Source organism: Poecilia mexicana, unplaced genomic scaffold, assembly GCF_051168715.1.
Source record: "Poecilia mexicana isolate PSO_F unplaced genomic scaffold, ASM5116871v1 scaffold_5, whole genome shotgun sequence".
Taxonomy (NCBI): domain Eukaryota; kingdom Metazoa; phylum Chordata; class Actinopteri; order Cyprinodontiformes; family Poeciliidae; genus Poecilia; species Poecilia mexicana.
Window position 1 is genome coordinate 3,259,625 of NW_028263374.1, and position 24,682 is coordinate 3,284,306.

The 24,682-nt window shown below is 40.1% G+C and overlaps 3 protein-coding genes and 1 long non-coding RNA gene across 4 annotated transcripts; 2 read left to right on the forward strand and 2 right to left on the reverse strand.

The window, feature by feature from the left end:
* Positions 1–344: 344 nt before the first annotated feature.
* On the reverse strand, positions 345–2,136 carry LOC106912668 (uncharacterized). Its single transcript, XR_001416987.2, has 2 exons — positions 1,658–2,136; positions 345–1,255 (listed from the first exon to the last, which is right to left on the reverse strand). It is a non-coding gene; the product is annotated as an uncharacterized LOC106912668 (long non-coding RNA).
* A 547-nt stretch (positions 2,137–2,683) lies between these two features.
* cunh1orf50 (chromosome unknown C1orf50 homolog) lies at positions 2,684–5,522 on the forward strand. The gene is made up of 5 exons (XM_014979469.2): positions 2,684–2,889; positions 3,713–3,828; positions 3,903–3,989; positions 4,090–4,221; positions 4,757–5,522. Exons 1-5 carry the CDS (start codon positions 2,703–2,705, stop codon positions 4,940–4,942), a joined length of 708 nt encoding a protein of 235 aa, XP_014834955.1. The 5' UTR covers positions 2,684–2,702; the 3' UTR covers positions 4,943–5,522.
* A 1,183-nt stretch (positions 5,523–6,705) lies between these two features.
* ap5b1 (adaptor related protein complex 5 subunit beta 1) lies at positions 6,706–12,017 on the reverse strand. Its single transcript, XM_014976113.2, has 3 exons — positions 11,750–12,017; positions 9,373–10,167; positions 6,706–9,006 (listed from the first exon to the last, which is right to left on the reverse strand). The coding sequence occupies exons 1-3, from the start codon at positions 11,885–11,887 to the stop codon at positions 7,114–7,116; spliced, it is 2,826 nt and encodes a 941-aa protein (XP_014831599.2). The 5' UTR covers positions 11,888–12,017; the 3' UTR covers positions 6,706–7,113.
* A 440-nt stretch (positions 12,018–12,457) lies between these two features.
* nuf2 (UF2 component of NDC80 kinetochore complex) lies at positions 12,458–22,504 on the forward strand. The gene is made up of 13 exons (XM_014976117.2): positions 12,458–12,665; positions 14,780–14,854; positions 14,974–15,050; positions 15,239–15,300; positions 16,728–16,825; positions 17,656–17,729; positions 18,406–18,499; positions 18,588–18,650; positions 18,737–18,874; positions 19,397–19,537; positions 19,947–20,122; positions 20,204–20,339; positions 22,120–22,504. Exons 1-13 carry the CDS (start codon positions 12,543–12,545, stop codon positions 22,210–22,212), a joined length of 1,350 nt encoding a protein of 449 aa, XP_014831603.2. The 5' UTR covers positions 12,458–12,542; the 3' UTR covers positions 22,213–22,504.
* The last annotated feature ends 2,178 nt before the right edge of the window (positions 22,505–24,682 follow it).

The window sequence follows — 24,682 nt, forward strand, 5'->3', positions numbered from 1 at the left end:
TTGTGTTTTTTTAGGGTAGAATAATAGGTGCCTTGTGCATTGCATGGAAGCATTGAAAAACAGTGTAAACATTGGTGTTCTTGCTATGACAATGATGGACTTTGTTTATTACAGGTTACTTCTGAAAGTGCTTGATTTCACTCGATTTTATTTTGGGGTATCTGAGAAACACCCCAAAATAAAATCAGGTGTACTGAAATGCACCCCAGATTTTTCCGTTAAAAAATAAATAAGTAAAATGATAAGATTATTTTGATTCCCCAATAAAATATCAGGCTGCAGTGATTTGATCTACCAATTAAATTATAATACGTTACCAATAGGAGAAACAAACTATGGCACTGTTCAAAGGGTGTAAATAACAGTATTTTATTGACTACTCCATTGCAGTGATGGAGAAAGACTTTATAACTGCAGATTACATCAATAGGCAGCTTAATGAAAGCCAGGAATAAAATAAATTAAATAAAGCTTGCCGTAATTTGCGATGAAATAAAACATATGAAACGAAACTTCCACAGGTAGGACGTCCGCCATATTGAATGTGGAATATGTGCCAGTAAGCTAATACAGGTAAATGGACCGAACTTAAGAAATTGCCGTTCGACAAAGTATTTTGAGTTAATTCCTGTCAATTGACACATTTTCTCACACACACTAATATATTTGGCAATCAAAGAAATGACTAAAGACAGAGTTTCTAACTTTTGATGTGACTATTTAATTGCATCGGGGCATTTCTGAATAAAGAGCACAATGTTTTTATTTGATAGAAATGATTCTGATCATTTTTATATTAACATTGATGAACAGACACACTTTTACAGTGTTTAAAGAACATATTTACATAATTCCATAATTTAATGTACATTTAACATTTCAAGACAACAAATAATTTTCTTGTATTTATTTTTTATACATTGAGAAATGACTTTTGACTTATAAATCAGTCATTGTCAAACATTAAACTACATATTTTTCTTACTTTTTTCCAGAGAAAAAGATATGAATTACAGTATGTCAACTCTGCTATTGACAGCAAAGAGTGAAAATAATTCTAACAGAGTAAATTATTCTTATTTCATTACATAAACTGTATTAATACACTAATACTTCAGATTGAGATATTTACACAAAAAGTGAAAGAATAAATAATTTATCTATTATACTGGGAACACTGGTCACAGGCAGGGCTTCAGTCTGCTGGTCACACTGGGAGAACTCCAATGACTTCCGAGACGTCCTGGTTCACAGGCTAAAGCCAAGGATAAAAGAGAAATTATTCAAACATGTAATAGAAAATATGTTTCCTTCACATTCAGAAAAATACATTTTCAGCATGTTGGGCTGTGACTCGTAGCATCTTTATAGCTAAAGACCGACATGGTGAAGCTGAGCTGGGGAACAGAGACTGAAGAACAGTAGTTCCAGTTCTGATTCTGACTGATCTTTCCTTACTAAATCCTCTGGTTTTTAATGAACTTCTCCTCTAACAGCGGTTTTTCATCAGCTCTCTCTCATTAGTTAACAGTATGAAAACGTTAGCTGCTACGCTAAAAATCAGCTGTTATTTCGGGCCAATTAGGAAATACTTTTCGGTTGTTTAGAAGCGAATTTCTGGCTGCAAAGTCAAGTAATTTTGATCTTTCATCCTTACCTGTGAAAGGTAATGCCAATGAATCCAGTTTGTTTCGTAAAACGGTAAACAGGTCCACACAGCACAGGACTTAAGGAGCTCCGATCGCTCTGCTGCCACATAAAAGATGGCGGACGCTGTTACGTACGACTCAGGGCTCCATGAGGGGTCTACGTATGTCTATGGCACTGATAGTCAGTGCTTCCGGGACAGATCGTGCAGTGACGACACATAGAAATGAAGACGTAGATGTCGCCTCTAACACTAAAAGCGTACGTCAGTATCGCCCCCTTCGTGTCAGGTGGACACAGCTCCCCGTGGTCCGGACCAATGCAGCTAAACACCGACAAAATCCAGATTTCAGCTTTTTTTGAGCTTCTTATTAAAATTTTCGTATTGAAATTGTTTTAATTTCAATACGACCTTCCAGCTTTCTTCCGCTTTTATAATTTAAATATTTTATTTAACAGCCTTTTGATCCATCATGTGTTACAGCAACACTCCGGATTCCAGAGTCAGATTAAGTTAACAAGTAAAAGAAAAAAAAAAAATAAATAACGACTCGACTGATAATTGTATTTTTTGGGATTTTGCTACCTCTAAGGTAGAATATTACAGAAATAATATGTGAAATATTTATGTGTAATCTATGAATATATAACGTTCACATTTCAAAAACTAAAATAAATTAATTTTTCCTTAATATTCTAACATTCTTTCTTTTTACTTTTTTAAATCTTCCCTTTTTCCTATGACTTGAGGTTTAAGTATGTTTAATGTCTATGTTGTGAGCGTGTGCAATCAAATTTAAATTCTTTGTGCACACAGGCGAGCCAGTCAAACTTATTCTGGAAGGTTAACTTATATAATTGGTTAGATATGTTTTTTCTTCTTTTTTCAGTTCTTGTTAGAACTTTACATGAAACACGGCTGAAGTTGCAACAAATTAAACTGCTAAAAGCCGGTTGAAAACGGAGTGATTGGAGTTGGATAGTTCTCCGCTGAGTGTATGCAGTTTACATAAAAAAACGGCAGCCGTCGAGGCAACATCTATGTGTGTATATCTATGTTTGTGCTGCTAACGACAGAAGCTAAACCTTTAGTTCTCTGCGAGACGGTCAGAAGCAGTAGCCGGTCACCGGCTTTTGGCTGGAAGAAGGGAGGCAAGCTGAAAACAGCACAGTTCAAAACGAGAGAAGAGAAAATGGACAGGGCAGTCAGTCTCCCCAGCCAACCAGAAAAGGTCACTACAGGTAACAGCTTTACTCACTTAGTGCGAAAGATGAAGAAAACGTTTATTCTGCGCCGAATCAAAAAACATGTGACGAGATATCGATCTGCGTCGTCATATAATTACTGTATTATATTTGGTCGGAGATAGTTGCTGATATTTTTGGTGTAGCGAAACTGTCAGTAGGTATTACATGAGCGTAAAGCAGTGACAGAGTGGTTACACAAGCCTGGATCACCATTGACTCCCAGCTGTTAAGAGGTTTAGGAGCTCTGACTCCACAATAAAACTTCATAATTTTAGGGTCCACTCGGAACCCTAAAATTATGAAGTTATTAGGGTTCCGAGCCCACGGAAGCTGACGGGCGGCCACTGCAAGGAACCCATGATAATTGCTTGCAGTTTTAGTAACAAAATTACATTTTATTTGATCAAATACTACACTGTAGGAATGTTTTTATTGCTACAGTGTAGTAATAAAAACACTGTAGCAATATTACATTATATTAGTTAAATCCTGTTTAACTAATATAGTTATTGATCCCAGTATTAAACAATGTTATTTAAAGAATAAGAACACTGAAGCGAAGACGTTATTTCATAATATGAGTTAAGAATTTTTTACTATCTGTGTAGATGTCATCTTTGCGTTATGTTACTTGGTCTTCTTCCTTGACGTTCAGTCACATTACATTATGTCAAATTCAAAAAAAAATTTCTATGTGAACTGTACGATTATGGTTCGTTCTATGTGAACCAGTTCACATGCAAAAAATAAATCATAAAATCAGGGATTACCAGGACTCTGTGACAGTCATGATGTGACCTTGCTATGTGTGTTGTAGTGAACCTGGTTGAGACCAGTACGGCCCCCAGTGGAATGGAACTGGTCAGCTCCTATCAGACCAACAGAGTGGGAGACCCCATGGACCTGGTAGCCCTTGCGGAGCAAGTGCAGAAGGTGAGGTGTTTCGTCAAGTTGTCTAGCTCACAATAAAGTTTTTTTACTCCTGAAGTGACGTGGATGTTTCTCAGGGGGACGACTTTATTAAAGCCAACGCTTGCAACAAACTGACAGTAATCGCTGACCAGATCAGGTACCTGCAGGAGCAGGCCAAAAAGGTATGACTGTCAATTCATAAAATAGCTGGGTTTATGTTCAGACGGGTCACATTCACCCATCGGATGGCGCGTGGCATTGATTGCTGATTGACTATCGCAGGTTTTAGAAGAAGCAAAGAGAGACGCTGACCTCCACCATGCTGCCTGTAATATTGTAAAAAAGCCAGGCAACATGTACTACTTGTACCAGCGGCCATCTGGACAGAAATACTTCTCCATCATCTCCCCTAAGGTTGGTTCCATGAAACGTAAGCTTCGAGTTATGTCACCTCCACTCATTATGTGTATTATCTAACACACCCGGAGGGGGAGTCTGTAGGAAGCTCATATGAATACCTAACATGACTCAGCAGTTCTGTGTGTGTGTGTGTGTGTGATGTCACAACAGTTGCAGTCCAAAATTTGTACTGTTGGCAGTGAGTTTCTGTCGTTATTTACCAGGAGAGTTCAGTATTGTTTTAGCAGCTTCTTACATTTCACCCCCAGCTGTTGCCAACAAAGGATGTGAAGTCATCGGGTCAGTTGTTGCTAAGCTACAGACGTGGCACCCCAATGCGTTTCCACTAGAAGGAATTAGTAAATGCATAAGAGAGACATTGTGCAGGAATAAGTAACTCAGAGCGACAACCCTCGAGTAAAATTTGTCAGTGGACAAAATCTCACGTCCAATTAGCAGCTGAATTTTTATTAGGTTAGCATGACAGTATTTTGATAGTCATCTTGTTTTATCTCTATCTGGCTTACTTGTTTTCCATTTTCCATTGAAGGAGTGGGGACCAAGCTGCCCTCATCCGTTTCTTGGTGCATTCAAGCTTCAGCATGACATGTCCTGGACTCCTGTGGATGAGGTGGAAAAGAGGGATGCAGAGATCGCTGCCATGAGCAAACTGCTCAGCCACCAAACAGCCCTACCTCCATGTACGGGACCCAACTTCAGAGGTCTAGACGAATAAAGTCTCGTTTCAACTGGACCAAAAGTATGATTGGTATATACAGATACATTTCCCACGCAGGGACTAAAAAACTGCTATCAGTGAGTCACCGATTTGTCTTAAGCTGCCATAAATGCATAATGGCGTATTTTTAAAGAATGTGTGTTTTTCATTTTCTGGAAAATATCAAACCGGGACTCAGGGGAGTGTGTGTGCTTAACTTAAACTGTTTGGAATGTTTTTACTGTGCTTGTATTTGACCAATCATTAACACAAGCCAATGATTTACATCGGACAGCCTCTACAGCAGTCGTACATCAACGCGCTTTGGAGACAGAGAAAAACTTCAGAGAATAGAAAAGTGTTTACATTTTCTTTTCGCCATCAACAGGTACAGTTTGTAAGTCTATTTCTTTCTGGAATTCTGTTCGAAAAGTAAAACTCGTGTTACACACAATTCATTACACGCAGAGAAATGCATTTCAAGTGTTTACTTTTTTTAATTTAATTTCTGGTATCAAGTTGACAAAAACACCAAATGGAGTTTTTCAAAACATTGAAAAGTTGCATCAGGCTAATAAAACCAGATTTTCTTACAGAAGCATCTGCACTCAGCACTTGATTAGGGCTCCTTTTGAATGAAATACTGCATCAATGCGCCGTGGCGTGGAGGCAGTCAGCCTGTGGTTCTGCTGAGGTGTAATGGACCTTCATCTCTGCTAGTTCTGGTTTGTCTTATTCTTCCCAAAAGCCCATAGATTTTCTGTGGGGTTCAGGTCAGGCCAGTTTGTTGGTGTTAAAATGGTCGTTAAACCAGCTTTTGGTAAGTTCAGTAGTTTTGGCAGGTATCCAGTCCTGCTAAAATAAAATCGGCATCTCCATAGAGCTTGTCGGCAAAGGGAAATGACTGCGGACTTCAGAAAACCCAGTGAACCAACACCGGCACACGACATGGCAACCCGAATCACCTGTGAAAACTGCAGAGTGGAGTCTGTGCCTCTCCACTCTTCCCCCACACTCTGGATCTTGATTTCCAAATGAAATACAAATTTTACTTTCATCCGTTTTGCAATGTAAAGCTCTTTGAACTGCCCTGTTGCTGAAATGTGCTGTACAAATAAACCTGATTGATTTAAATTGATTGATCTGAAGGAAAACTTTGGACTACCAAACCAAAGTATAGTTCTTTTTCTCTAGGTCAGGTAAGGCACTTCTGACTTTTGTCTCTGGCTCAGGACTGGTTCCATACAACGAACTGTGTTGATCTGGAATCAGGCTGGAGTCAGAGATTTTTCAATGAGCTTTGCTTCGCAGTTCTCTTACATCTGCAGTATGTAACTGTTCTATTAAAAAAACAAAATTTAAATTTTAGGGCTGTCGACGTTAATGCGTTCGGAAAATTTTAACACTTTATTATTACATAATGCAGATTAATCAAAGAACCTACTTTGACCTGAGCCTAAATTTCAAATTCCCCCCATTTTTAAATTTGCATTTACAAAAATAAAAGGTAGTCCTCTGAAGAGACATTACTTGTACGTACAAAACCAAAAGGAAATTAGAGAGCCGACTGACACTTCCCCCAAAATGAACCAACTCTTTACTACCATTTTCTTATCATCTAATATTCTTGCATGTTGAGTTTAACAAAAGGTTCACAGTTTGGACCATAGGACTGTAAACTTTTTCATCTCTAAATGGTCTGAGAATGTTAATCTTTCCATCTCATAGATGTCATTAACACATTCTGTCCATGTGTTGTGGCGTGACTGTCGGCTAGACCATTTCTGCGTTAAAAATACTTTGATTGATTTAATGTAATTTATTTGGCACCAATAGGGTTTGACAGTAATATAACAGGAAGGGGGCAGAGAGGGGAAGACATGCAGCAAAGGAACTGAGGATGGGAGTCGTACTCGCGACACCCCCGATGTAATTATTATGTTTTTTTAGTTTGAACAGATCAGAGTATTTTATTATGGAGAATTAATCTAAACTTGACTTTCTGAATCAGCAAAGTAAGGGAACTTTTCAAACGTAGTCAAAAGAAGACAATAAATTTAACTTGATATATTTATGAAAAGATCATCAAAGTGCAATAGTCTGATTTCATATCAATTATCTGCTTTTTTACGCTACACTGAAAAATTTCCATGCTAAAAGGATTATCTTCGGTATATAAAAAAAAGTGATCATGAGACAGAATTCTCTAGTGAAGAAGTGACTTTCAGCAGGTATGAGTTCATGTGAGGAAGCAGCCGACAGTCATCGGTGGCCATGTTGAAGTGCGCGGCGTCCTCCGTAGAGCTGATCTTAAGCAGGATGTGAGACTTCGGTGGGAGAAACAAGAGCGCCCTGAACTCGGCTGACTCCTCCAATGGGTCTGACACAAGGAAGGAGTGGAAGTGTTTCTCCACCAGAGCTTTCAGAGCGGCCTCCCCCAGCTGGCAGCAGAACAGACTGATACAAGACTCTCCCGTCTCACGGCTCATTTCATCCCACAGGCCCTCAAAGACGTCTCGTATGCTAGCGCTGCTCCAGGTTGGGGGTGCAGGCAGAGGCAGGAAGACCTGCTGGAATGCCACGTGGATGTCCGGCATAGTGGTGTGCCAGGTGAGCCCGTCCTTAGAGGTGAATATGGCGCTCACATGGATGGTGGTTGGGTACGGTCGTCTGGGCTTCAGTTTCAGCTGCACCACGGGCCGTTGTCCCTGTCTGAAGAGACAGGGGACGCTGATGTCCTGCAGCTCTTCGTAGTGATCGTCTGTGTGTCTGAAGTGGAGCTGGATGCTGAAAAGCTGCTCAAAGCCAGGGTCATGGGGCTCCGTGTGGGTCAGGTGGTACTTTAACACGATAAGTGAAGCAAATCCAGACTTGCTGAGCTGAGCCCTGTAACATTCCAGTGTTTTGTACTCATCCTCCTGATTCAGCTGAAGGTTTTCTGCCTCCTGAGGTGGCCCAGGTAAAGCCTCGGTCAGATGAAATATGGGTTTCTCAGTCTGGTGGATGGTCAGGGTGTTTGTCAGCCCCTCGCTCTCTGCCATGACGCAGGACAGCGTTCGCTTCTTGACTTGACTGCCGCCCTCTGCGGCACTCTGCACCAGCACTGCGGACAGCTTCTCCCGAGACAACATGGTGAGGAGTGTGTAGTAGAGGCGGGCGTGGTCCCTGATGTCCGTGTCGCCATAGTGGAAGGCAAGATGCTGCAAAATGTCCGCCAAAGGAACAAGTATAGAGTCCAGATTGGGATGGAGGAGCACACAGCGGCAAACTCCCAGCAGACCATTTCCCAACCGCCAGTCGCCGCTGGTACACAGCGACGAGGAAGTTTGGGTGACAATGGTGGACAGAAAGCTAAGAGAGCTGCGCTGACAGATTTCTTCTTCCTCTGCCACCCGAGCCAGCACCTTAAGGTGGCTGCTAAGGTCTTGTAGGCGGAGCTGGCCAAACGGGACCCTGGTTATCACTCTCTGGAGACCCTGCAGGAGCCCCACAAACCACTTGCACTCCGGTAACCTCTCTTGAGTCTGGTTGACCAGATTGAGGATATGTGGGGCCAGCCGGGTGTGCTGGAGGTAGAGATGACATAGCTGCTCGCTAAGGCAAGTTGCGTACCGTTCCACATGGTGGAAGTAAAACAGGAAGAGGAAGGCAGCTCTGAAAAAGGTCACAACAATATCTCTGCTGCCTCCCCTGTCCACGATGTGCAGCAGCGCCGCAAGGTGGTCGTAGATGTAGGCCAGGCCGTGGCTCTCCTCGTCCCCCTCTTCCAGGAAGACCAGAGCCTGCAGGTTGAGCCGGCTCAGCAGGGTGGCGCTGTCATTAAACACCGAAGGCAGCAGGACCGAGGCCAGCCGTGGGGTCAGCAGCACAGGAGGGGCCTCGTCGCCGTCACCACAGCTGATTGGACGGTTCTCTGGAAAGTGCAGGATGCAGTCCATGTAGAAGAGCTTCTCGGGCGAGCTCAGGAGCGGGTGCTGGGAGAGGACTACCAGGCGCTTCAGGAGGAACGCTTCGTCTTCAGCGCTGAAGAGGCTGTCGGTGAAGCCGCGCTTCATCAGCAGGGTGACATGGAGGAGGCAAACCTGACGTGTCAACAGCAGAGGGAAAAACCTGGTCAGCAGTTTTAGGAAGTCTTGGTGCTGCTAACTCAAAGTCATGCCATTTCAGACAAAACCAAAAATGATGCAAGTAGTTAAAACCATTCCAGCATTGGACTCTAAAAGAATGTTGACGCACAGCTTAAATTGAAACTAATTTACGGTCCCTGGCAAACACACCAACAACCCAGCCTATTTTATATGACATGCCAACACAAAGTAGTGTAAAATTATAAGCTGGGAGGAAGCTTATAATTTCCTCCTAGCAGATTTGTCTTTCCAGCATTAAAAAGAAAAGTCTGAAAGATGTAGCATCCCACTTTACTTTGAAAATAATCCCTGAACACAAACCTCGTTGGTTCCCAGCAGTCGCAGGAGCTGAGCTCGAAATACGGTTGGAGGGATCCCGGGAACCATGGCAACCACCTCGGTTAGTCTGTGGAAAAGTGCAGCCTGACACAAAGGCGTGAGGAGGTAGGACTCTTCTAATAGGGAGGAGAGGACAGACCGTAGCTCCTTACAGTCGGGTCCGGTGTGAAGGGTCGGCACTCTGCCCATTGGTCCTAGGATGAGGGACAAGAGCATGGCTGCATCTTTGGTGTCCATGTGGACGGCTTCCTGGTCTGCCTCCCACGCAACGGAGCCATTTCCTCCTAACAGAGCTTTAAGATGCGCAGCGCCTGCACCTGGTTGCTTAGTGAGCTGATAAACAGCATTTCTCAACACCAGGATCTGCAGCACCCCAAAAGCCTGATGCAGCCTGGAGGTCTCCAGCTGCCGCAGCCCGGCCAGGAGCTCGAGGCGCTGGGAGAGAAGTCCGGGACAACTAGCCTCCATCTCGCGCAGGCAGTCGCAGGCCGTTGCTCTGAGAAGGCGCTGTGTGCCATCGCCAGGGGGGTCGCTGGCATCCTGAGCTATCCGAAGGAGCAAGTCGAGAAAGTCCAGCGAAGCTCGGGACTGGCTGTTCACACAGGAGGAGCAGACGAGGACGCTGGTGAGGGCCACGAGGAGACGGCAGCGAAACTGGCTGAACCTGGATGGACACTGGGTGAACACCGACATCAGATCCAGGGCCGTCTCCTCACCAGCAGATTCTGAGGAGCACAGCAGGGTCGGATATTCACAGAGGGGAGACAACAGGAGGACCTGGGAGGGATAAAGAACACAAGGGATCAGAAACTCTTATGAGAAACATCAATATGCGATTAGGAGCAAGTCCAGGATATGTGGAGACAGCACAATTTTATTCCCAGACATCTCCCCATGGTCATTTTGAACCTTTGCAGAACATACAGTGAATCTGAAAGTGTAAAGCCTGATAATGCAGCTTGTAAGACCACAATAAACGACCCAAGTCAATGGATTTCACAGGATCAATGTTAGCCCCGCCCACTGACTTCCTGCTGGGTTCGAATGGTTAAATTATTTCATGACACTTACACAGGAGCAATGGAATAAATAAATATGGAGTAAAATAATTACATACATTTTTAATACATATTTTCTTTAAAAAGAACATTTTATTATTTAAATTAATTATTTAAAAAGATTAATTTAATTCATTCAACATTTAATTATTTAATTGCAAATTTCATAATTTCATGATATATTGAGTCACTCAATGTATTTAACATTTGATGATACGTTTAATTATCTAGTGGCAAATTTAATTATTTCATTATGTTTTTTAAATAATTTTATAATTAATTAATTACTGGGAGATTTACACATTTTCATGGTATATTTATTTATTTGCTTAATCTTGAAACATCTAACCCTGCATATGGATTAACAGTCATCTTGAAATCTTAACTTCTTCACTTCTAAATAATCATGTAAAAACTTATGGAAACTAAACGTCTAAATCAGTGGTTCTTAACCTTTTTTGAGGTACTGAACCCACCAGTTTCATATGCGCATTCACTGAACCCTTCTGTAGTGATAAATAAAATATGATTTTTTTCCTCCAAATTCAAGACATAGGGGTGACAGAACTAGAGTCTAGTTGGGTCACCCCATGATCACTAAGTCTTCTTAAAAGGTAGAGTCTCTGAGGACAGTTCTTCAAAATATAGTCAGTGTTTTCAGAAAGGTTGAGCTGAATGTCCAGGAACGACCCAAGGAATTTAAAATTTGCCACAGTTTCAACAGGTTGGCCATCGAGAGAAACTGGAACCACTTTAAGGTCTTGTCTAGATCATTTAATTAGCTCTACATTTTTAAGAGAATAAAAACTTAATAATAAATAATAAAGACTTTGCAGTATTCTGATTTAGTAATGTAATTATATTAGTTGTGTTACCACCTCCATATATTGTGGTTATAGCATTGGTGATCCTTTGACATTTAAGTTAAAAATGTTAGTTTGTCGTCACCTCTTAGTAATTGGGAGAAATAATTTCCTGAAAATAACAGAAAAACATCCTGGATAAGTATTATGAGTTACTTTGTGTGTTTCTCCAAACATCCACCGTAAAATATGAAATATTTATTCTGGACACATATGTATGTAAAAGAAATAGCTTTGCCAAACATATTTTTATGATGTTTATGCTTCTCCTTTTCTTTTCATTCCTGTTTTTTCGCCTGCAAGGAACCTTCTAGTATTCGGTAAGAAAGAGGCTGGCTTGACCGCAAAAACTCATGTCCATGTAATTGGCCTTTTTAGTGTTGAAGCCAAATTATCCAGCCATACAGACTGTAATGTCTAAGTTTGTGCTGTTCTAACCTTGATTCCGTAGCTGGCTCTGTCATCCCGCAGCTCTCGTAGCAGCTCTGACAGGAAAGTATCCGGGCTTGTTTCTGACAGGAAGCCACTTGGACTGCAGCAGAAAGCACTGATTCTCTCCGTCCAGTTTGTCGCCATTTTTGTTAAAATAAGACTCTAATGCCTGCGTGTGTTTACACCAGAAAATCCCTTCAAAGTCATCGTACCCAGGACTTTCTTTACATTAAATACAACCCTAAGATTACTCCCGTGTTGGGTCACGTGCCTATTAAATATCCACAGCGCCCCCTGCAGTGTCGGATGAGGGACTTTTTAGTAGTGTACTTGATTGTTTTATTAAATAGAAAATTTAATAAATGTTACCAAATCAATCAATACATCATGAAATATGTTAAACCAATATACTCTGTACTGTATTTTTTTTTAAATTAGCACCTAGAAACAGTAATTTATTTTGTAATTGTCATACCAACAAGGAAATTTTGGACGGAATGTTTCAACTTAGACTATGTCATTGTGATACAAAAAGCAGAACACAAAGAAAAAACAAAACTAAAGTAGCAATAGGGATATACGATAAAATCCTTAAGACATTGCAACTTGCGCAATAGGATCTATTTTTTTTCTTCAGTCATGCGGTTCACACTTCTTACCAGTTGGTGGCAGTAATGCGTGCTTCTCTTGTTTGCCAACCGCCAATACATTAAAGAAGAAGAAGGAGGAGTATATGAAAAAGAAGGCGCCAATATCGTATTGCCAGCGGAGTGACAGTTGATTTTGAATTTTTTTAGCGATGACTGAAAACACCTTTCCCCTCCATAACGCGGACGCTATTGTTAATTTCTACCGCAATGAGGTTCTCACCGGCCAGGAGGCCAAACAGTTCACTAAAGGAGACCTGACCCCGGTTCCCAGGGTAAGCTGAAAGTTTCATTATTAACATTGCTGTCTGACTCTGAGCGGAGACGGAGCTGTGAACTAAAGTTAACAAGCTGCGGACAAGTTGGTTTGAATTTCAGTATTTGACGGTCGTCTTTCATACCGTGTTGTGCAACAACGCGTTTACCCCGACTCTGAAAACTGCGGTTTAGTGAGACCACTAAAAACCCTTTCGACTCGTTTGAAACATGTACACAAAACAATGGATTCTTTTTGGGTCCTTGGGTCATGTCACTCAAATCAAAGCCGAATTGTGGTACAACGTTAGCTTGACCGTTGCCTTCTTGCACAATTTCGCTCGATTCAAATGTCTATTTACAGTTTAGTCTGGGCTTTCTTCCATTGACTTGGATTCCTCCGGTAGAATTTCAACGCAATAACACAGACCAGACCTTTCCTGCCCACAGCCAATCACCGTCTACAATAACTTTCTAATTAAATGAGTTACAACATTTAATTTCCCCTTTGGGATGGATCAATAAAGTATTTTTGAATTGGCTTGTATATGATGGTATATGTGTTGAGGAGAAACAAATGACCGAATTCAAGTTAGTTTGGAGTTTCTTTGAAACTCTTTTTAATAAGCTGTGACTACTATTAGGAGGATGGCAGATTTATTGCACTTCAAGTTTTTCTTATTTTAGTGACTATTTGCTCTAAAAACAAATATCCAAATACTTATGACTTAAAAGGTGATCAAAGTAAAAGTTAATTAAACTTTTAATTTGATTCAACTTTATAAACCGTGAGTTTCTGGTTTACACAGTTTTTTTTGTTGGTTTCTTTCATAGTTCTAGGCACAAAAAAATGTTACAAGCAACACAGAAGCCCTTGCTGTATTGTTGGCTACCTGATTGTCTCACTTGCTGAACCTCTGACTAAGTGGCAGACTGACTGTGACTGGTAAATAAAATAAATCTTTGACCACCCATTTGCATACAGAACTTCCTAAAACCTATGTATTTATACATGAAACACCTGTGTCCCAAACTGAAATTCAGTGATGAATTAAACAAATTACTAGCCAAAAAGCTCATTCTAAACAACTAAAATTAAACAAAAAATCTAATTATAAATCAACCAGAAACTAAACAAATTAATAAAATAAATGAAATAATCTTAAGTCCAAGATTTAACTGACAGTAGAGAAATGGCTCAAACTTATCTTAATTACTTATTTTGTTGTCTTGTATTTGGATGCCAGGGTGGTACTGCCATTTTGAAATCATTGAGCTCGGCCCAAACTCTATTCCTATGATGTGTACTTAATGTTTTTGTCTTTATCTTATTGTGTCTGTTTCTGCCCTCAAATAATTTCCTTTAGGGGGACAATAAAGTGTGTGTGTGTGTGTGTGTGTGTGTGTGTGTGTGTGTGTGTGTGTGTGTGTGTGTGTGTGTGTGTGTGTGTGTGTGTGTGTGTGTGTGTGTGTGCGCGCGTTTGTTTGTAATACCTTGTGGGGACGATTTTCCTGACATATGCTACGTTGTGGGGACCAATCGCTCCTCGTGGGGACCTGAGCCTGGTCCCCACGAGGGGAAACCCTGTTTTTGGGTCAGGGGTCAGAGTTAGGGCTAAGGTATGAATTGAGTTTTGGTTAGGGTTAGGGTTAGGTATGTGATGGTTAGGGTTAGGAAAAGGGTAAAGGTAAGGTTTAGGCCGTAGAAATTAGTAGAAATGAATGGAAGTCAATGGAAAGTCCCCACAATGATAGCAAAACAAACATGTGTGTGTGTGTGTGTATCTGTATCTGAGAGTTTTTTTTTGTTGTTGTTGTTTTTTTTAAATCCCACAAGAAAAAATTGGTATTGGCTAAAGTCGGAACTGGCAGGTCAGGCTTTTTTAAAGATCATTAATCGGTACAACCCTGCTTATAAGCTAAGTTTATTGAAGTGCACATCTGTATCGTAGGTCTGCTATCTCATTCTGGACAACAGAATCGAAATGAAACAGAATTCTGTTGCATTCGGCTCCCTATAATCAGGAGGAGCAGAGGACAAAACTGCAGCGTAGATCTGGGTGGGCATGGTCCATTATGTTACTAATTCAGGTTTCAGCTCCTCCAGTGTTTTTCTGCTTCTTTGTATTTACAGCCAGAAGCAGTTCAGACGCTGTACATGAGAATCCTGCATCTCCTGTACCGCTTCAGGCCTGAGTGCCACTCCATGGTGAGACCTCCGTTTTACCTGTAAACATTTTATTACGTGCTGCTTCCACTTTCTATGTAGCGGAATCTTGAGTATTCCCCCCCGAGTCACGGCTACGTATTTGCTTTGTTTTCCAACAGGTTCCCCTTTTGGAGAACATCCAGTATCCGGGCTACCATGAGGGTGCTACTGCCATAATGAGTGTCTACACACGCATGTGGGATTTATTTTCTTTATAATTTGTCAAATTTAAACACCTATGTGTCAGTGCAGAAACGAAGACACGATGTTGCTAACATGCTTGAAGTGTAAATTTATGAAACGGCTGAGGAGTTGGCACCACTTGTCTGTAAGATCTCACACATGATTCTTAAAACGTGATATTTTTTTTTTTTTTTTTTTTAGGAGGCAGTTTCTACCGATGTGCCTAGTGTATGATTTTTCATTGAATGACCTCCTGGCTCCAAGTAAGTAAGCCTTTCTGCAGGCTGCAGCCAGCACATTCCTATTCTCTTCCATAACTACGAATTACAAATTAGGAAAACATGCATTATGTTTTAATATTGATGAATGTTGCATTAATGATGTAACTTGTGATAAATGACCAAATAAGTTCAAGGCTTCCCCCAGAAAATTTGCCAAATGTTACAGCAGTCCATCTTGTTTCTGTGTTAGAAATGTTGTAAGTTGGTAGGAAATATGAAAATATGATTAAGTATTATCAATAATGTCTTCCAATAACTTAGGGTGCGTTCACACTGCAGCCTGAAATGAACCAATTCCGATTTTTTTTTTTTTTTTTTTTTTTTTTTTTGGACATAATGCTGCCTGTATCTGATCTATTCATGACAGTCTGAACAACACAGGCCAGATTCTTTTCAAATGCGGCCCAGGACATTTGGGTATCCAATTCAAAAGTGACCTAACGTACAGGTTGTGTTCATCCGACCTGAATGTCACCGATACTCGACAAATGTCACTATTCTGCTTCCTGATATCCTGATATGAGCAAACGGGAAGAAAACCAACAACCATGATGGACTGTAATGAGGGTTAAGTTGTTAATAAGCTGCTCAGGTCGGACAACAGCTTCAAAATCGTAAGATGCTCCACCGTTAGAATCCATGTTTACTTCTGCAAACAATGAGAACGCTGACGTTATTGCGCCCGTTTACTGCGCATGCGGGACACTTTCAGGTTGTTTGCCCTGTTCACACTGGAGATCACATACAGGTCGCATATGTTTGAAAGTATGAACGGCCACGGCCAAAAAAAAAAACAAAAAACGATTGGACAAAAATCAGACTTGGATCACTTCAGGCTGCAGTGTGAATGCAGACTTTGGCACCAACTATAGTCTTAAAAAAGGGGGAAAAAATACAATAAAAAATTCTAATTAATTATTTGCACTTTACATTCTAACGAAGTAATCAGGCAGTGTATGGTAAAACAAAGTATGGTCACATTTAAGTATAAAATTAATTAAAATAAATATTACTTATTATTGACAATGATAAATACTTCTATGCTTAACTAAATATTCTTGAGGTACAAAATTCTGTTTCCTGTGAAGAGAGCGACATCGTCCTCTTTTTGATGGGACCTGTACTACAACAGTGAAAATGGTCCAAACTGACATTATTAGTTAATTGATTGGAACTAATTTTAATCTAATTAACAATTGCAAGTAGATTAATTGTTTGCATCCCTATTTTACAAAGAAAAAAAATCTTCACATAAAATGACAATGAGATTTAATGTAGCTGTAACAACAAAATTGGGGAAAATTTCTAAACGGTGATGTATAGTTTTGTAGGGGACTGTTTTCATGATTAATCTGGTGGTAATGTTAGTCTTGACCCAAGGTGATCGAGTTTTTTTTTTTTTTTCTCAGAAAAACAGAAGACTCTGGTCATTCTGAGTGCCATCATGAACTTTCTTCACTTCAGGAAGGAGAGGATGGTGTTGATGCTGGAAAAACAGGCCAAATTTGTATGTTCCATCTGATCCATAACACAAATAATCAATTTCATCCATACAGAAATGATCTGTAATGCACTGTATTGATATTTGATGTGACTGACGGACATAAAGTAGTGCCGAGCGGTGATATTACGAAGCAGATATATGGGTTTCAGGTTGATTTTGATATTGTACAAGTGCTAATCTGAAAAGTTTTTTTTTTGTTTGTTTGTTTCACATCTGTTGGGTGAGTATTAAGTATGGGCAGCATGAGAAGTTTATCACAATATTGTGTGGTAACTATTGCAGTAATACTAATGATGGAATATATCAAAACATTTTTTGGTCTTTGGCAACAGATTGTATGAGTGGGACAGAACATCACTGCCACCAAATGGCCTACTTCAGGAAACCAGCTGCATAAATTACCTAAATTTTCTTGCCGACTAACACACAATTACTTTATTTTGTCATATTTTAAAAAAAGAAAGAAAAAAAAAAGTTAATACACACCTGCTTCTCACAGTGTCACAAAGTCCAGTCCTTAAGAGTTACTGTCCAGAAATTTTAAGATGCAGCTCTTCTCCAACGCAGCAGAATGACACAAATGACTCGTTAACATCCCTTTGCAGAGCTGAGTGACTTACTGGTGGTTAGGGACTTTATGTAAAAGTTTTAAAAGCTGTGCACATTTTCCATTCACTTTACAGTTATATACTACTTTGTGTTGCTCTGTCACAGTCCAATCCAGGCTTTTAATACGCCAGTTTAATTCAGATTTCTAGCAATACTGAATCAACCCAAAAAACTTTAGTCACAAGTAGTGCAATAAGTTGAAAGTTTGTTTCCCCTGTTGTTAGAGGGCGGATATGGACAAACTGCAGACATACACCAGAGGCAACCGGGAAGCAGAGAAGAAGATTGAGCAGCTAACGTAAGTCTTCTCATGAACATGTTCAGATCTTTTGGGGGGTTTTGCTGTTACCAGCTCAGTGATTTTCTTGCTATATTTAACACTTAAAACTAAAAAAATATTGTATTGGAAGGTTTCCCCCAGAAAACTTGTTAAGCCTGGTGGTTGGGCGCTCGCCAGTCATTCATCCAGCGGCCCGTCATGTTTTAAAAATGTTTAAAGTTGACATGAAATTTGAAAATGATTATATGCCATTGGAAGATTAGTACCTGAACACCAACTAAAAAATCTTAAATAAGCAATGTGAAGCCTGGTGGCCCGCCAGGCTTATAATACAGTGGGGGAAACTGGTATCAGTCAACGTTGGAGACGGCAAGATGTCTTAAAGATTGATAATCAGCAATCGGCCAGAAAACAAGTATTGGGGGAAAAAAAAAGAAAAAGTTTGAACTTCAGTAAAAGTATATTTTAAGTACATTTGAATATTTAACAAACCATATGAATATAGTTAAAATAACCTGAGAGCAAGTCGATGCCGTCTAATCGTTGTCTTCTATGTAAAAGGTAAAGAACGTTCCAACATAAACACAAGCTGTTAGTCATTGCGTTTGAAACCGTATTGAAAAACGCTTGGGGAAAAAAAACAAAACAAACGGGAACAGTGTGACGTGTTCTGATCCGTCTCATCCTGACCCAGGACCATCCCACCAGAACAGCAGGCCGAGGCAGACGAGCTGGCTGCCGCTCTCTCTGAGCTGCAGGCCACCACCGTGCATGAATACCAGGAAGTGGTAGGCACTGACATGGACACACACGACCGAAGTTGTGGTGTGTGAGTGTGTGTTAAATTAAAGTCTGACACTGTCGTTTTCCTTTCAGAACGTCAAAAACGATAACATTGCAGAGTGGAAAACCAAAATAGCAGAGAAGACACAGAAGCTGGTATGTGATCTGGACTCGTATGTCTAAGCTCGTCGAGTCTCTGCCGTGTCATTAAACGCGTACGTGTGTGTCTGTTTGTGTTTCAGTCCCAAATGAAGGTGGACGTCAGTAACCTGAAAGAGGATATCACCAAACTCAAGTCTCAGATCGTGGAGTCTCCAGAGGAGCTGAAGAGCCAGAAGGAGAAGATGAAGGAAGCTGCAAAGAAAATCAAGAACTCCATAGTAAGTAGGAAAGTGTTTGGTCTGCAGATGTAACTCAATCTTTCCTGCACTGTGCTGGTTACTAGTTGAAGGATTAAACGGTCTTGGAGGACAGTTCTCCATTTATTCTGACGAACGACAAACAGAAAACCAAGTCATTGGCCGCCTACACCAAATCCTGCATAAAATAAAAGTTTATAACAATCTAAAGTCAACTCTATGAATCTATGAACTGGATGTATTTGGGTGAAAAATAACCAATTTCTGTAGGACAACATTACAAAAGGTTGTGGCCTAAAAGCGCAAATGAATGGACAAAACAATACCACAGAAGAAGAAGAAATAAAGATGAGGGGCGCCTGATCTTAATGTCGCATCATAGCAGTTTCTGAAGTGTTTAGTCAAGTATATGAACAATCTGAGTAACAGAAGACTTTATGTAATTATAATAACATAGAAATACAACCCTCATATACAATCAGAGCCAATATGTTGGGATTTCTTGCACACCTGTTTGATTTTTTCATTTTTTAAAACTTTCAGGCAGAAACAGATGAGTATGTGGTGGAGATGCAGAACAGGGTGCAGAGCGTGGCCCACACTGAGGCTGAGCTCCAGCAGATGAACAGCCTGCTGCAGGACCTGGAGAGCAGCATGAACAACACCAGGCTGCGTCAGGAAGAGGTACGTTCAACTCTCACATCCTCCTGGGTATCGGGTTTCAAATCCCTAAGCTTCCATCTCTGTCAGAGATGATCTATCTGACTGAGCCATCGTTGGGTGTGTAGATGTTCGAAGCTAGAAGAGACACGCCTGAGGCCAGAAGACGATTCTACACAATAAATGCCACACATTTCATATTTTTATTTGTAAAGACATTTTTCCATTCACTTAACAATTATTCAGTCACTTGGTTGCTCTTCTGGATGAAACTCCAACAAAACAGTTTGTGGTTGTGGCATAGCAAAATATGAACAGAACAGCTGTCAGTGTGGAAATGTGACCTCATGTTCACTGTAGATCACACACAGTAGAAATTGGTAAAGGGGAAACAATATTTAAAGTTTTTTTTTTTTATGTTGGATGTCAACAGTACCAGGAGCTGTTAGTTCAAAGTGAGAAGATGCAAAAGGAGCTGAAAAGTCTGTGCAGCGAGGAGGTCCAGCTGAAGAGGGCTCTGGGCATGAAGCTGGATAAGGAGTGCAAACAGAACATCCGCAGGCAGAAAAAAAGAGAGACGACGGAACAGCATGTCCAAGAAGTGTTGGGGTACCGACTCAAACGTCACGACCCGTAAAATTAACCTGAGCAAAGCATTCATTTGACAACCTAACACCGGCTGTTCTCCAGGCAGTGCAACCAAATCCACCAGAAACGCGAGGAGATGGCGGATAAGATCCAAGCGATCACCGGAGAGACCCGTCAGCTGAAGGCCAAGATCAAGAGCCTGAGAGATGTCTGCAGCAAAGAGACGGAGAAGGCCCAGGTATGTTGATGATGGGGGTACTTCTGATGGTTTAAGGGGGAATCTTTTGTGGGGCTCCAGAGCGCATCCAAATTTCTCAGTGGTACTACTTAAAAAAAAAAAAAGAAAGAAATCTAAGATAGCACCGGAACAGCCAGTCATTCCAGGAAATAACTAAAAAACAGTGAAAGTCTCCCTGCAGACCAATGACCCTCATTAGGCCCAAACCTAATGATTCCTCTAAACCAGTGGTTTGCAAACATTTTCATGCTGAGGATCTCTTAAACCATTTAATAAAAACTAACGGACCACCTGACTCGAAATTGACCCCACAAAAATGCATCATAATATATGCAATCTGAAATGAAAATCAGTCTCTTAACTCACTTTGTTCATTCATGCCATTTAGTAAATACAACAGGACAGAACAAAATCATCATGAACACGTCTACTCCCGGCATGTTGAGTTAACAGATTCTGTAAGTGTGGATTTTAGTCTTTTTAATAATGTAAAATATATGAAAATAAAAAAAAAGAATAAGTTGTTTTTTTACCTCAAAGAGTTGTATTAACATTCTTAGGCATATTTGTAATTTAGAAACACAATAGAAGAATAATAGGCTTGAGTTGCTTTGCCAAAAACAAAAGTCCTCTTTTGCGCCATTGAATATAAAATTATCCCAATTTCTACCAATTGTATTTATCTATTCTATTGATCTGCTGATGACATAATTTTTAATTAAATAAAATAACAATAGTTGTTGATGTGCGAGCAGAGCATTATAAGCAGGCAAAGTCGTAAACAACAAAGAACAGTTCTCACCAGCTGGGAATTGAGTCCTACCGTTCACAGCACAGAATCGTTCAAAAGAATCGAGTCGTTCGTGAACCACACACAATACTCTCAGCAGGTATGACTTGACTTCCTCCGATCATACAGGTATTCCTGCCGTTGTTTTCGTTTCATTGGTTCCTTCAGTTTTTCTTTGGAGTGACCTGATTTTAATCAATTTATCCATTGTTATTTTTTAGCACAATCCTTTGCTAAACCCACTGTAGCTTGCACTTTCAGCTCACGTCACGGCAAATAAAGGGTCGTTTACATCCAGTACCTGGCTGACCACTAGGTGACGAGTGCTGCAGTCAGACAGAAGTACGTCAAACTGAATCTCCTTCGTTGGAAGTCCAAGGCTTCTGCAGTTTCGGAGGAAACCAGAAATTGGATCAAACAAACCAGGAAGAATTGTTCCAGTTCTCGAGTTTTGTTACACACTCCTCTGAGTGAAACTGTTATATCAGGGGTGTCCAAACTTTTTTGGGACAAAAGCAAGTCAAAAGTACTCCCAGGCAAAAAAAAAAAAAAAAAAACCTTTAACAAAAAAAAGTCATAATTGAAAAACATAAATTAACCTTTAACGATTTACCATTAAGCAATTAATAGTAATATTTGGGTTTTGGGTTAGAAAAGTACTTATAGTTGCACTTTATAGTTTAGATTCTTTTATCTTGAGATGTTTAAATTTCACCTATTTGAAGCACTTTAAACACTTTTTCAGTAAGACACCCGTCTTGTACAATTGTGATTCAAACACAACTTAGTTTGACAGATTAATCGTTTACAAGTCATGTTCCTTTTTCTGGACAGGGATTTTTTTTCTCAAAGTTATCTTGTTAAATGTGATGCAGTTGAAAATGTGGGTGTGCCCAATTTGACTGTTGAATCTAAAAAAAAAAAAAAAAAAAAAGTTAGAGAACTTGGCTTAGAGCCCTGCTTCATGGTGGAACATGTTCCTGTTTCCAGGCGCTGTATGACACCCTGTCAACATCAATGGATGGTCTTCACAAGAGGATCGAGATGCACATTACAGACCTGAAACTTCACCAAGATGTCTAACGTTTCCATGTGTCAAACTTGTTTTGTTTTTTTTTTCCTTCTGTCTGTTTAGTTTTTTTTTTATTTAATCATCTTTGTAAATCAACTTGACTGTCTGGTTGGCTGATGAGTGAAATAACTTCTGTCAACATTTTTTCTCCCCATTTTTTCTTGTCTTTACCCTCTCTCTTTGCTACAATTGTATTTTACAAGAAATGAATATTAGAAAAGGTTTAATGTGTTTTTGACAAATGTTCAGATTAAGTTAGGATCTGTTTTGACTCATTAAATGAATACAGAATCACAAGAACAAGTTTGAGGCGAGTCCTGCTCCTGCAGTAAAATCACTTTTCTACATCCTCACTGCTTGGAAAATTACATGCAACTGGTTTTGCTTCTAACCATCATTTAACCAGAAGAGAAAAACTCATTGAGATTAAAAAATCTAATTTTCTTATTATAGTTTGTACATAAACTCTGGATGTATTTTTTATTTTTATTTTTTTTACACATTTTGGCAACACTATTTGAAGAGGTGTGTATAAGACTGACATACAGTCCTGCTCACCATTATTGGAACCCATGAAATTTAAGTACATATAATGGAATATTTACTGAAGGAAATTCATCAAGTGAAATAACATTTTACTTGTTAGCTTGATGCAAAACAGCAAATGATTAAAAAAAACATTTAAAAAGATAAACATGAGGAAAACAAAGAAAAACATCATTTTTACCATGCCAATGGTATTGGCACCCTTTGCTGCAAATCAATATGAAAACCCAATTTGGCTCACCTGTTGCAAATCACACATAAAGATCACTTGTGATGGACTGCCTCCACACATGTGACATGAATTAACCACTGAATAATCATGTTGGTGCTTTAGAAGCCACCTGTTAGTTCATCTCCACATGTGACAATGGTAAAGACAAAGGAGCTGTCTGAGGACATCAGAAATGCTGTTATTTGCAAGCACAAGACCTCCAAAGGGTATAAAGCCATCTCCAAAGACCTTGGTACCCTGTTTCAATGGTGCGTAATGTTAAGAAGTTTTCCAGGCATGGAACGGTCAAGAACCTCCCTGGATGTGGGGGGAAGAGAAAAATTGATGGCAGAAGTCTTCGACAGTTGGTGTGAATGGTGGAAAAAACATCACATCTAACATCTAAAGACCAGCCTGGAGCAGTCTGCTGTGATTGTTTCAACAAGTACCATACGCCGCACACTAAACAAAGTGGGGCTTTATGGGCGGAGGCCAAGGAAGACCCCATTGCTGAAGAAAAGACATAAAAAAGAACGTTTGATCTTCGACAAAGAGAAGCTGGACAAACCTCAAAACTTCTGGGACAACGTTTTATAGACAGATGAAACAAGTGGAGCTTTTTGGTAAATCACACAATATGTTTACAGACGGCGAAATGAAGCCTTTAAAGAAAAGAACACCATACCAACAGGCAAGCATGGTGGAGGATTCATAATGCTGAGGGGCTGCTTTGCGGCATCTGGTACTGGAGGCCTTGACCGTATCACAGGCATCATGAAATCAGAAGATTATCAAGGAATTCTAGAGTGAAATGTCTTGCCCAGTGTAAGGAAACTTGGTTTGCGGTGAAGATCCTGGTCCTCCAGCAAGACAACGACCCATAGCACACCTCCAAAAGCAGGCAGGCCTGGTTGGGAGGGAAAAAATGGACTGTTTTAAAATGGCCAGCAAATGAGTCCTGATCTCAATCCAATTGAAAATCTTTGGGTGGAGCTGAAATCTGAAATCTGCCATTGGAGAAAGGAACCCTGCAAATGTACAAGAGCTTGAGCATATTGCAAAAGAAGTGTGAGAGAAAATGCCACCCGAGAAGCTCAAGAAGCTTATAGATGAATATAAGAAACGTTTGGAGGCTGTCATTGCTGCCAAAGGCTGTGCAACCAAATATTAAAGAAGGGTGTCAATATTAGTGCACATGCTGGTTTTCTGTTTTGTCCTTTGGAATTAAAATATTTATGTTGAAATAGTAATTGTCTTTGTTAAATTACTTTGGACCTCAAATTGAAAGATCCTCCTGATATAAGTTTTGAACATTTCCATTTATTTCTGAAGATATTCACTCAGCTATGCAAATCATGAAGGGGTGCCAATAATGGTGAGCAGGACTGTAACATCTGTCAGAACATGATGGTGTTTTCATGAATGTTTGAGTTGTCATGAAGTGTCATACGGTAAGTAAAAAGTTGCATTAAAACTTGTATTAAAAGTGTCATTATTTACAGCATGACACTTCATGACAACAGTCGTAAACATTCATGAAGACTCCTTCAGTTTTCTGACAGTGCCATGTCAGTCTTATGCACAACCCTTCATATAAAGTGTTCCCCGAATTTTTAGAAGTTGAAGTACAAGGTAGAAAATGTAGTTTTCACCTATAAAAATCCTCTTTTTTTATTTTTCTATGTAAACGTTAAACAAGGAGGGGCTCAGTTGATTCCACCTTG

Bases quoted from the DNA above. Each gene is read 5' to 3' on its own strand.
- cunh1orf50 (XM_014979469.2), top strand. From the start codon at position 2,703: ATGTTTGTGCTGCTAACGACAGAAGCTAAACCTTTAGTTCTCTGCGAG. The intron at 2,890-3,712 runs GTAACAGCTTTA...TGTGTGTTGTAG, and splicing joins ACCAGAAAAGGTCACTACAG to TGAACCTGGTTGAGACCAGT. The intron at 3,990-4,089 runs GTATGACTGTCA...TGACTATCGCAG, and splicing joins TGCAGGAGCAGGCCAAAAAG to GTTTTAGAAGAAGCAAAGAG.
- ap5b1 (XM_014976113.2), bottom strand. From the start codon at position 11,887: ATGGCGACAAACTGGACGGAGAGAATCAGTGCTTTCTGCTGCAGTCCA. The intron at 10,168-11,749 runs GTTAGAACAGCA...TATCCCTCCCAG, and splicing joins GAGCCAGCTACGGAATCAAG to GTCCTCCTGTTGTCTCCCCT. The intron at 9,007-9,372 runs GTTTGTGTTCAG...TTGACACGTCAG, and splicing joins GACTGCTGGGAACCAACGAG to GTTTGCCTCCTCCATGTCAC.
- nuf2 (XM_014976117.2), top strand. From the start codon at position 12,543: ATGACTGAAAACACCTTTCCCCTCCATAACGCGGACGCTATTGTTAAT. The intron at 16,826-17,655 runs GTATGTTCCATC...CCCTGTTGTTAG, and splicing joins TGGAAAAACAGGCCAAATTT to AGGGCGGATATGGACAAACT. The intron at 17,730-18,405 runs GTAAGTCTTCTC...ATCCTGACCCAG, and splicing joins AAGAAGATTGAGCAGCTAAC to GACCATCCCACCAGAACAGC.